The sequence below is a fragment of the Miscanthus floridulus genome, chromosome 9 (assembly GCF_019320115.1).
Source record: "Miscanthus floridulus cultivar M001 chromosome 9, ASM1932011v1, whole genome shotgun sequence".
NCBI classification, from domain to species: domain Eukaryota; kingdom Viridiplantae; phylum Streptophyta; class Magnoliopsida; order Poales; family Poaceae; genus Miscanthus; species Miscanthus floridulus.
Window position 1 is genome coordinate 115,986,496 of NC_089588.1, and position 11,910 is coordinate 115,998,405.

General features: G+C 48.2%; 1 protein-coding gene across 1 annotated transcript; it reads right to left on the reverse strand.

The window, feature by feature from the left end:
• Positions 1-2,395: 2,395 nt before the first annotated feature.
• LOC136482729 (noroxomaritidine/norcraugsodine reductase-like) lies at positions 2,396-11,531 on the reverse strand. The gene is made up of 10 exons (XM_066479926.1): positions 10,787-11,531; positions 7,632-7,857; positions 7,248-7,288; positions 7,068-7,124; positions 6,768-6,962; positions 3,339-3,426; positions 3,117-3,225; positions 2,862-2,960; positions 2,716-2,785; positions 2,396-2,632 (listed from the first exon to the last, which is right to left on the reverse strand). Exons 1-5 carry the CDS (start codon positions 11,081-11,083, stop codon positions 6,798-6,800), a joined length of 786 nt encoding a protein of 261 aa, XP_066336023.1. The 5' UTR covers positions 11,084-11,531; the 3' UTR covers positions 2,396-2,632; positions 2,716-2,785; positions 2,862-2,960; positions 3,117-3,225; positions 3,339-3,426; positions 6,768-6,797.
• Between the last annotated feature and the right edge of the window lie 379 nt (positions 11,532-11,910).

Genomic DNA, 11,910 nt, shown 5'->3' on the forward strand with positions numbered 1-11,910 from the left:
GGGGGCACTTAGGCAAATTCGGCCGGGCAGTCCAAGCCACACAGACAGACAGCCCGCGCGCGTGTCGCTCCCGACCAACGCCGCCCCGCACCGCCGCTCTCGGCCGTCCCCGCGCCGCCGCCCGCCAACGTCGGCCCGCCCCCGCGCCGCGCGCCGCCCTCCCCTCCCCGTGCGCCACGCCCGCCCCCGCGCCCGCCAGCCACCGGGCCGCCGCCGACGCCGCGCGCCGCCCGCTGCAGCCCCTCCCCGCGCCGCGCGCCGGCGCCTGCCCCCGCCCCCGCCAGCCCCCGCCACCGCGCCCGCGTGTGGCCGAGCGTGGCCAGCTCACCCACGCCGGCCCACCAACGCCGGCGGGTGGAGGAGGGGAGGAGGAGGAGGAGGAGGGGGAGGAGGCGAGGAGGAGGAGGAGGAGGAGCCGGCCCTGCCCCCCACTACGTCAAAAAGGGTTTTTAGGGGCGGTTGTAGACCATTTGTAGGGACGGTTTGCCCAGCCGCCCCTACGCAAGGGTCTCTACAAATCATGTATTTATAGGGACGGTTCCCAGACCGCCCCTACAAATCGATTTGTAGGGGCGGATTGGGAACACCATCCGCCCCTACAAATCGATTTGTAGAGGCGGCTACAGTACCAACCGCCCCTACAAATCGTTTTTCCACTAAAAAAATTAAATTTACAATTCAAATTCGACCAGAACATATATTTTACATGCACAACTCCATCATGACTTATCTTCATCTGCGATTAACACTGAGTCACGACAAGGGAGAAGCAAGAATGTTTGTAGTAGCAGAAATTAACACTAAGCTTAAGCTAGTTCTCTGTTTATATGCATAAGGATATAGAAGTAGGACACAGATAAATAAGCATGGAAACTTAACATAATTTTATGTCAATCCACAAATAAACATGGTGAAAAGAAGTAAAATATGAAGCCTATTGGCATACATGGCAGCTGGGAGAAGAAGGTTGATCAAAAGCTGTTTGATATCTTTGTTCATGTCAGGAGTAGCATCCACTGCTATTTTAGAAATGCTTAAGCATACCTGCCAAGAAAGAGGACACATGAATCTAATATTTAATAGGAACATCAAATGCCACATAATTGATTTGGAGATATAATGTTTTAGAATCCACTGGAGGTGCAAGATTACTTATAGAGGTTACATGTGAAAGTACAGTGTAATCAAACTCATCATTATAAGCATTCAGCAGTCGCAACAATGACGTCAGTGTTTGCTTGCAAGCAACAGAGAGCGCATATGAATCTTCCACGATACCTGCAAGAAGAATGTGACATCTTGTCAAAAACCTTGAAAAAGTATACAATAGCGCTAATTTTTTCTTATCTTTACCAATCTTATCCATTAATGAGAGCTTCTTTGCTTTGATTGCATTTACAAGTCCAGCTGCAAGTTCATCATCATACTTCACTCTATAAAATCCAGTTTGATCAATATTCAATTTGACCCAAATGTTTTGATTCTTCTACCCATCTGACAATCCGGATGTAAAAATCTTAATGGCTTCACTTTGTGCTATACATACAGACAGATGATGTATGAAAAGTAAGGCAAAGGAAAGAAACACTAATATTATCATGATAATATTAATATTATTTTGAAGTCAATATGAAAAACAGGTTCCAAGTTATCTGACTATAAGAAACTATTTGATGGTCCAAACAAACCAAGAAAATAGGGGTCCTAGAAAAAAGAAATAACGACCAAGTGACCTGGTCAGATACATCATATAGCTAAATAAAATAGAAATTGAAAAACCAACAAGTAATACATCACTGAAGACAAATATGAAAATAAAAGTTGTTTCAGCAAACCTGTTCAAGTTCCAAATCGTGTCCATTGATTTTTGCATAAATAACAGGATATCCTTGTTGCTTAGTCCATGTAGTCATCAAATCCTTAACAGGCTCCCCAGATTCCTCCTCAAGAACAGCCCATAGGTCTTCAGTCTTAGCATTCGAGTAGGCATACTTCTTTATATATGAAGCCAAAGCTTTCTAAAACAGTAAACATTTGCCAAAAAAGTTGGTACTAGAAGAATACAGGTAGGAACACAGCCAGATAGGCAAACATAATAAATTAGAAACATAACAAATGGTCATTTCACTTGTATGCAAACATAATAAATTAGAAACATAACAAATAGTCATTAATTATAAACACTCGAGATAGGATATGAACCCATTAATTGTATGAATGGTCTTTCATTTCCTTTTCATTCATATGAATCATAGGTGTGCAGGAAACATTAGACAATTACACTACACACATGGCATGCTAAATAAAGGGAGCGTTCATAATTCTTGCCAAAAGAGTTTGATCCTAAAATGGCAGCATTTGGAACGGAGGGTGTAGACGAGAATTGAAAAACACAATCAACTTTGACTTTAAGATGATATATTGCACTTTGTGTTTTTAACATAAGCTGATTAAATTTTCAAAACATTATGTCAAACATGACCTTGGCCTAAACTAGATGCAAAATTATGCATGTAGTTCAGCATAGCAAACATTAAGAATATGAAGATACAGAGTGAGAATTGGTTAGGAATAAGAAAGTGTCTAACTTACACATTTTTGCTAGTTGGCCAATCTTTGACATATCCCAGACCTGTTGGAAACCAAAGACATTACCTACTAAAAATACAAATAGCATGAAAAAGAAGATACGACATTTGACCTGAATGGACTGACCTTCACTGACGAATCAGAAAACCCACCAACAACCAGCGATCCGTCGTGTGATATTGACGAGCAGTTTAATCTATGTTCCACATGATGATACTCAAACCACAGTATTAACAATGAGGTCATAAGTATTTAATAAAAGAGTTCCTTGCCTTGTTATCTTCTGCATCAGCATCCTTGCTTTCAGCTTCTATTTTATCAGATTCTGCTAGTGCCTTCTCCATTCACTCTTCAACAGAATCTTCAAGCAACTGCAAAACATGATTTTAGTTGAAGTGCACGAGAGCATATTGAACAGAATATATCAACTTGGCTGGCAATACATCAAATACAATGTATTTAATCTGCAATGTTGGCTATTTAACACAACTTAAGTGGAAAATAGACTAACAGATGCATAACATAACCTCCAATGTACTTCCTTCTGATTTATCTGTTTTGCCAAGTCCTTACTTGTCCCAATCAGAGCAACAACGTCAGCATCATCAGAGATTAATGAGGGCTGCCTAGGAGATACTGCCAATGTAGCGTACATAGAAGTGGTAGAGAAGATTGTTAGAAGTGAAAATGCAGAAGTATAATACAAAATTACAAATAGGAGTACATTTCAACAGATCATGGAATTGTACCTTCAAAAGTTATGTGCTCATTGATTACTCCAAGCACCACAAGAGCTTGTGTTTTCTAGAGATACTAGAGAAGCAATTCATACAAATACTGCAATTGAAAATAAGGTAAAAAAAATTAGTTGGGGCACACCAAAGCTTCCAAGAAATCAAATCACAATAGCTGTCAAGGAATGCAGCAGAAAGATAAAAATAATGGTGTGCTGACACAAAAACGTGAAAACTTCAGCAGAGAACACAGAGCTTGTTCTTGCCTATAAAATCCATAACACAGAGCTGCTATAACTTCAGCAGAGAACACAGAGTTTTGGCAAGTGAGGAGGACGAGGTTCCAGCCCCCCATCGCGACCGGTTCCAGCCCCCCATCATGAGGAGGACGAGGTGCGCCCCATCCGCAGCTCGCCAAAGAGACGGACGGCACCGGACGGAGGCAGCCCTAATGGCGAGCAGCTAGAATCTATCTACCTATCCCTGCAAGAACAACAGTACCTCGCGACGCGAGGCTACGAATCCATCGCGACGCGAGATTGGGGACCTCCGGGGCTATGTGCGGGAGCCGGGAGGGAGAGAATATCGATGCAGCTAAGAGCAGAAAAGGCAAGAAGGGTGAGGTACCTCTAGATCTGGCCGCCAAGCCAATCTGCCCCGTGCGCCACCATCCCACCCGCGTCGTTCGCCGACCGATGCGCCGCGACATCACGAGAGAGAGGGGAAGGTGAAAGCAGAGACGGACGAGGGGACCAGCACGCCGCCATGTCGGGAGAGAGGGAGAAGAAGGGACGACAGGGGCGGAGGTGGAAGGAGCTAGACCGGTGGGGTCGGGGGTCGGGGGTCGCGGGAGGCTTGGCCGACGCGCCTCGTGAGAGAGCGAGAGAGGGAGCGGATGGGCGAGTTTTTTCCCCATGAGTAGGGAGAGAGGTGGGAGATATTTGTTGTACAAGTGATCTGTAGGGGCGGCTGGTGATTGAGCCGCCCCTACAAATCGTAACATCAGGGGCGGCTGGTGAGTGAGCCGCCCCTATAAATCGATCCCATTTGTAGGGGCGACTCATATTATCAGCCGTCCCTACTGTGACATTTGTAGGGGTGGCTGGTCTAGTGGCTCCCGAGCACGCCATTGTAGGGGTGGCTCTATCACCAGCCGCCCCTACAAAAAATTTGTCCCCGTTGCTATAAACCGTTTTTCACGTAGTGCCCGGCCGCGCCCCATGGACCGCCCGCCCCGACGCCGCCCGTGCCCGACCCCGTTCCCGACTCCAACAACCCCGACCCTGACCCCAACGCCGCCCGCCCCTACCCCCGGTGCCCGTCAGGTATGCCCTCTCTCTTGTTGTTGTCGTGGTAGTGATAGTTGTAGTAGTATTAGTTGTAGTAGTAGTGCTAGTGGTAGTAGTAGTAGTATTAGAAGTAGTGGTAGTAGTAGTAGAACTAGTGGTAGTAGTAGTAGAAGTAGTGGTAGTAGTAGTAGTAGAACTAGTGGTAGTAGTAGTAGTAGCAATAGTGGTAGTAGTAGTGGTAGAACTAGTGGTAGTAGTAGTAGTAATAGTGGAAGTAGTAGTAGAAGTAGTGGTACTACTTGGATATATTCTTCTGCATGGATTAATATCCAAACTACATGGCTTCTCTTGAGACATATGTGCTTGTCGGCCATCGTGTCGTTGTGTTTTGCAGGTTTTGGAAACCTCACCGTGCAGGGGAGGTTCTGCCGATTTTTTTTAAATCACAGTATTTTGTTCTGTTTTTGTAGAGAAGAGCCCGTTAGAGCCGAGTCGGAGTTCCCGTCGCCGTACCGGTCTGCCTGCACCGCGTCGCCTCGCCACAGCACCGGGTCAACGCACTCGAGGTTATTCCTGTTTTACTCGTCATACATTGATCTTTACACACCTTAATTAGCTTTGCATTACTGAAACATGGGAGTGAAATATTGCAAGCCCGGCTGGAATAAGAAATGAGGCAACGTTGGGAGCTGGAGACCGGGCAGCAGAGGATGGCAGCCCAGCTGGAGGCCGAGCGGCAGGCCTAGGCGCAGAGGCTGACAGATATTATGGAGTTCCTATAAGGGCTTGGGCAACGTGTGAGCTTCTCTCTGCCAGCTGGGCTATTGGTTCCACCTCCGCCTCCGCGTCCTGCAGCTGTAGCTACTCCTGTGAGTATGAAAGTTTTTTACTTTCACTTGTGCGTTGCTTGTATGGCCTCTACCTTCCTAGATTAGCTATCCAAATAATCTTGTCTCACATGCAATCTTTCCTCCTTTGTGCAGTCTCCATCTGACGGTGGTTCGAATAATCCACCTCATGCACCTCCGAATGATGGAGCTGGGCCTTCACCACAGTCGCAGTGGCCGAGATGAGTGCACGTTGTATTTTTTTCATTTGTTGTTCACTTGGTGATGGACTTGTGATATACTTGTGATGCACTTGTGGACATGGATTTATTTGGATGGTCTTGAGCACTTATTATTATATATGTGATATATATTGTGATGGATGTGATATGTGCGGATAGATGTGTGGATGGATGAGATATATATGTGATGAATGAGATATATATGTGATGGATGAGATATATATGTGATATATGTTTGTATGAATTTATTTGTCATGATGGAATGTAAAAAAAATAAAAATTGTCGTTTTATGTCACTTTGCCGAGTGTTGCACTCGGCAAAGGACCCCGTTGCCGGGTGCCATGGTCACAGCACTCGGCAAAGCTGGAAAAATGGGCGCTCGGAAAACCATTTTTTCAGCTTTACCGAGTGCCATGACAATGGTACTCGGCAAAGAATTTTTTTTAAAAAAATTCAAACTTTGCCGAGTGCCGGCCAGCGGGCACTCAGCAAAGAATTTTTTTTAAAAAAAATTCAAACTTTGCCGAGGGCCGGCCAGGGAGCACTCGGCTATGATTTTTTAGAAAAAAAAAATAAAACATCTTTGCCAAGGGCCGGATAGAGGGCACTCGGCAAAGATTTTTTTTAAAAAATAAAAAATCTTTGCCGAGTGCCTACAGGGTGGGCACTCGACAAAGTGACCGTCAACGGGGCCGGCGCTGTGACGGTCGCTTTTCTTTGCCGAGTGCCCCTAGGGCTCTCCGCAAAGAGGGCTTTGCCGATCAATTTTTTGCCGTGTGTTCTTTGCCGAGTGCCGCACTCGGCAAAGGCTTTGCCAAGTGCCTCAGCAAATAACCTAAATCCAGTAGTGATAGGTTACCATCGACACATCTTATAAACGACCACTGTAGCTGATGCCCATCTCAGAGCTGCCACAATAGCAGCACTGAAACAAAGGTTCAGAAAGCTATACGTAGAGACAACGTAAAATGACAAGCAAGAGTGTGCAATAATAATATCATCCAAAATAATAACAAAAATATAGAGACAATAGCGTGGTGCCACAAAACAAAAATACGGAGCAATAAAAACCAATAAGACCTAACCAGCACAGCATCATTATCTGCCCTGCTCGATCAGGCACTAATGCTCCGGCCGCCGTCGACGAAGATGACTTGGCCAGTGACGTAGGACGCCGCCGGCATGCAGAGGAACGACACCATGGACGCCACCTCTGTCGGCTCACCGGCCCGCCGCATAGGGACCCTGGATAAAGATTGCTCCACGGTCTCCGGTGGTGCCTATGATTGTAGGAGTATAATATACATGTCCATTGTCAACTAATTTCATGTAGGCAAGGATAGTAATTGTACACTGTGTCTCTATATAAGAGTGTAAGTACGTACCCCTCTGGCCATGCCTGTGTTGATCAGTCCAGGTGCCACGCAGTTCACACGAGCAGCCTGTTCGGGAGGCCGTATCGTATCGTGGATTATTTACTGCTGACTGGTTTGGTGTGAGAGAAAAACACTATTCCCGGCTGGAAATTTATGATCGTTTACGAGCAAGCGAATAGGCTCGCTGACCCACTCAGCCGCTAGGCTCCTTGTTAGTTGGTTCATTCCAGCTGCATGCGTGCAAATAAAGCCAATTCACGACCACGAACAAGTAAATTTGTTACATATGCACTTACGGTGTTTGTGATTTAAATACTTTCGAATTTTCCAGTTTTTTTGGTGCCCCGTATATATGCCAAGGAGTTTAACAAGGAAAATGGAATGTCAAATTCAAAATTCTTGACATTCAAAAATCTTTGGAAGTTACATGCTATTACATATGAACAAGTAAACTTTATAAAAACCAAACAAGAATAATTATTTACTTTAAAACTTTGGAAAGCTAGAATTGTATTCAGAAATCAGAGTATCTGAAATGTCTTGTGAATTTGAAAAAATTATAGAGTAACATACCTTTGGCGGTGCCATAGAGGGCGAGGTCGTGGTAGGCTAGCAAACTTCCGATGGAGGAGACATTGACGATGCTTCCGCCGCCGGCGAGGGAGGCATTGAGGAGGAGAGGGTGCGCGAGCTGGCAGAGGTGGAAGCACGACTCCAAGTTGGTCGCCATGCAACGCGAGAAGTCCTCCGCCGTGCACTGTGCCACCGGTTTAGGGAATAGCTGCGCCGCGTTGTTCACCTGTGTACGTACAAGCATGCATCACAACTGCAAAAATGATTTTGGAACACAGCGTGTTCGATTAGCAAAAGCATACAAGAAGTCTCCAAATATAACCATTGGTTTTGAGACGGGGGCGACTCCTTTTCGAAGACAACATGGCCATGCTAGACCGGCTAGTCAAGCACTCTGGGTGGCACCCTCGCGGTCTGGGTTCGATCCCCCATGAGGGCGAGTTGCAGTGCCGGAAGTAAAAGAAAAGCCCCTCGTCTACCCCGCGTTACTCAAAGCACAGGTCTGTGGCACCGGCCTCCTCACAGGATAAAGGCCACTGTGTGCGGGCGGGGTATGTGGTTTAAGGGTTTTCTCGGACTGGGTAAGGAGTCATCTACCTTAATGTGAAATACTCAGGAGGACGCATGCTATCCCTTGTAGTCCGAGTTTTTTTTATTAAACGATGGCTCACTAAATGAGCCTGAGGCCCATAAGGCCCAATACTGAACATGCGTATATAAGCACACACTTAGGCTTCTGCCATCACCTTCTCTCCTCCCTCAGCTCTCTCTCTCTCCATTTCTCTCCCGACTCAATCAGCGGCGACCCTTCCCTCCACTACAAGAGATTGGGCCTTCTATGACAATTTTCATATGACAAAGAACTTTTTAGTTATAGAAACGATGCATTTATGACAATTTTTCTTTGGATGACAAGTGTTTATGACTAAGTTGTGATTTAGTCATAAACAACCAGTCACCATGTGCCTTTCCCAATCTTTGTGATAATAGTTCATGACGAAAGTAAAGGACATAATTTAAAAATCATTTAAAAAACACTTTGGCAATGGAAGAACCATTGAGATACTCTCTTATTGCTGCATATACTCGGATTCTTTTTTCTTTGTACATTTTCCATCCCTCGGAGACACTATTCCTTAGCAGGAGCCCGACACACATCTGGCTATGGCACAGTTTTCCTCTATCGTCCTTTCGTATTAGGAGCCCGACGCCGGCGCCCTTTGCCCAATGCCGCCTGCTGGAGGCCGCCACCGCCATCAGGATCCCACGCCACCAGCCCACCCCGCCCCAGGAGGTCGACGCCAGCTGGCTGCAGCTCCCAAGCTGCCGAGAGTGCACATGGTGGTTCGCTGGCCTAGCCTACCCAATGCACTCTCTTTTCCGACCCTCTCTAGAGGGAGAACCGAGCCAAGGGCACATAGGACGGTGGAGAAGCCTGTGGTGGTAGCAAGGCGGCGCGTTCTCGATGAGGACGCGAAGGTGCGGTGGCAGCCTGTCAAAGGGCATCCAGGGGCGGCAGCAGGCCTTGGAAGGTTAGAGAGGCTATCGTCGGCGAGGAGGTGAAGGTGCGGTGGCAACCCATCCGAGGTCAGGAATAGGCAATGGTGGCACATCCATGGATATGTACGGCGGCGATGTTGTGGCAACCCGTCCTAGGGCTCACGTGTCATGACATCCATGGGCATGCGGGGGCAGCGGGGTGTGTGGGGCACCCCTTGTTAGGCTGCGGCGATCGTCTGGGGGCGCAAAGGGGCAGTGTCGGTGGATCTGGCACTGGCTGGGCGGCTCCATCGAGGACGGCCTAGATCCGAGCAAGGAAAGCCCGCATCCGCGCGGGCGGCGGCTCTGGTTCAACTTCTTTGTCCTCAAGCTTGACATCATCAATGGCGCGAGACCCATGGCGGGGGGTGGGGGAGGTGGAGGGGAAAATGAAGTTAGGGTTAGGGAATAGGAAGGGGCACGATGGGCTGTTAGCATGCCGTGGATGTCACCGGTCTACCACCGGGCCTATCTTAAAATGGTGTGTCGGCCCATGCCACCCCGCAGCATGCCTGAGTAGCGACCCAGGCACGGCCATATGCACCAGGCGGGGCTGGCCCTGGGCCATGGAACACCAGACCGGGCTAAAAAACTGTGCTTCAGGCCGGGCCACCGGGCTGCTGGCTGTATGCACATCTATATCAGTGTGCAGACAGACTACTGCTGTTGGGCTCGGCAGTGGCCCCGTGGACGGACGGTTGGCTGGAGTGGGCTCGGCCAGCGGCCATCCGTTCCAGCTTGCCGGCTTTTTTTTTCTTTTCTCGATTTCCAAAGATAAGCGTGAATCCTGCCTTTATAATTTCTGATTAAACAGTGATGTTATAGCAGAGAGGGGCATCGTCGAGGCCGCCTCTGAAAATACTCCTTTTTTTATGCTATAGTGCATGGATGCTCAGTATGAGTAGTGTGATCTGTCGTCGTCTAATGGACTTGGATAGGATGTACGGGAGACGACATCAGGTTTCAACACCTTACCAGAATGTCGAGCTTGCCATCGAAGGTGGCCTTGACAGTCTCCATGAGCCTCTCCCGGTCGGCGCGCACGGCGAGGTCGCAGGCGGTGACCGTGACGTCCAGCCCCATCTCGGACCACCGGCGGCGGCACGCCTCCAGGTCAGCCGCGCTGCGCGAGCACACGTGTGCACGCGCACACCGAACGCAGCCGCCAGCTCCTCCACCATGGCGTGCCCGATCCCCTTGCTGCCGCCGGTGACCAGCGCCGTCGCGCCCGCCAGGCTCCACCGCTCGCCCCTGTGAATCCCACTGCCGGCCGCCATAGCCCTCTCCCTCCGTACTACGTCTCCGTGCGCGTGTCTCACCAACCAGTGTACGCAAGTATGCTAGCTGGCTGCTTCTTCAGTAATTCGGTGCTTTATGAGCAAACAGACACCACACGAAAAGTCTGGTAGCTGTGTGCGTCTCTTCCTTGCAATGAAGGCTACTAGCCAGTAGTGCTGTCGGTAGTCATAAATACTTTGCAAATATGAGAACAGGAATGAGAGGAGGTGCATCATGCATGGACGCTCAGTATGACTTATTGACGTGTGATCTGCCGTCGTCGAATGGACATGGATAGCATGCGCATGTACGGGATAGGACAGTAGGTTTCTGCTTACCAGAATGTCGAGCTTGCCGTCGAAGGTGGCCTTGACAGTCTCCATGAGCCTCTCCCGGTCGGCGCGCACGGCGAGGTCGCAGGCGGAGACGGTGACGTGCAGGCCCTTCTCGGACCACCGCCGGCGGCACGCCTCCAGATCTGCCGCGCTGCGCGAGCACGTGTGCACCCGCACACCGAAGCCAGCCAGCTCCTCCACGATGGCGTGACCGATCCCCTTGCTACCGCCGGTGACGAGCGCCGTCGCGCCCGCCAGGCTCCACGGCTCACCCCTGCTATTCCCGCCGGCGGCCGCCATGGCCCTCTCCCTCCGTACGTCTCCGTGCGCGCGTCTCACCTCCCAGTTTACGCAAGTATGCTAGCTAGCTGCTTCAGTGATTCGGTGCTTTATGAGAGCAAACAGACACCGCACGACGATCCAATCTTTTGTAAAATCTGGCAGCGAGCTTGTCGCCTACTCGCCCCTGATACAGATACAGTGTCCATTTGCCCGTCTCATCGATCCGACGCCAGTCGCTACACGTCGTCGCAATCGGCCACGCCAGAAGAGTGTACTTTTCGCACTGTGTTGTTTCCAGCCGTTCATTTGGTCGATAATATCTGGACACAGACAAAGCGGAACAGCCGTGTGCGTCTCTTTCTTGCATTGACAGGCTACTAGTAGTGATGTCGGTAGTCGTAAATACTTTGAAAATATCCATGAAGATTTTAAAACTTTAATTTGATTGGGAAACTGTGAAAGATTAAATAAGTATATCCGCCCTTTTCTATCTTATCTTACTATTATCAATTAAAAACTCTAACAGATGTGCTAGGAAAAATTGATAAATCCTAAAAATTCTCATAGTTGTCAGAAAAATCTGGCATTTAATTTGTTAGACTCTAATCGTCATTATGGCAATAGCCATTGGATTTATTGTTGTTTACAAAAAAATTATCCAACTCCGTTATTATAAAAAAATACATAAAGTAATCGTTAATTCTGCATCTAAATTACCCACATCCACCATTATGAAAAATAATTCAAAATAACCACAAACGGAAACGAAACAAAAGCTTTTTCGCCCTATTCGTTTGGGCTTGTTTGGCTGATAAGCCATGGCTGAAAGTACTATTGGCTAATTT

Excerpts from the sequence above, each read along its gene's own strand:
- LOC136482729 (XM_066479926.1), bottom strand. The coding sequence starts at position 11,083 with ATGGCGGCCGCCGGCGGGAATAGCAGGGGTGAGCCGTGGAGCCTGGCG. Across the intron at positions 7,289-7,631 it reads CCTCTATGGCACCGCCAAAG|CTGGAATGAACCAACTAACA; the intron begins GTATGTTACTCT and ends GCACGCATGCAG. Across the intron at positions 7,125-7,247 it reads GGAGCCTAGCGGCTGAGTGG|GCTGCTCGTGTGAACTGCGT; the intron begins GTCAGCGAGCCT and ends CCTCCCGAACAG.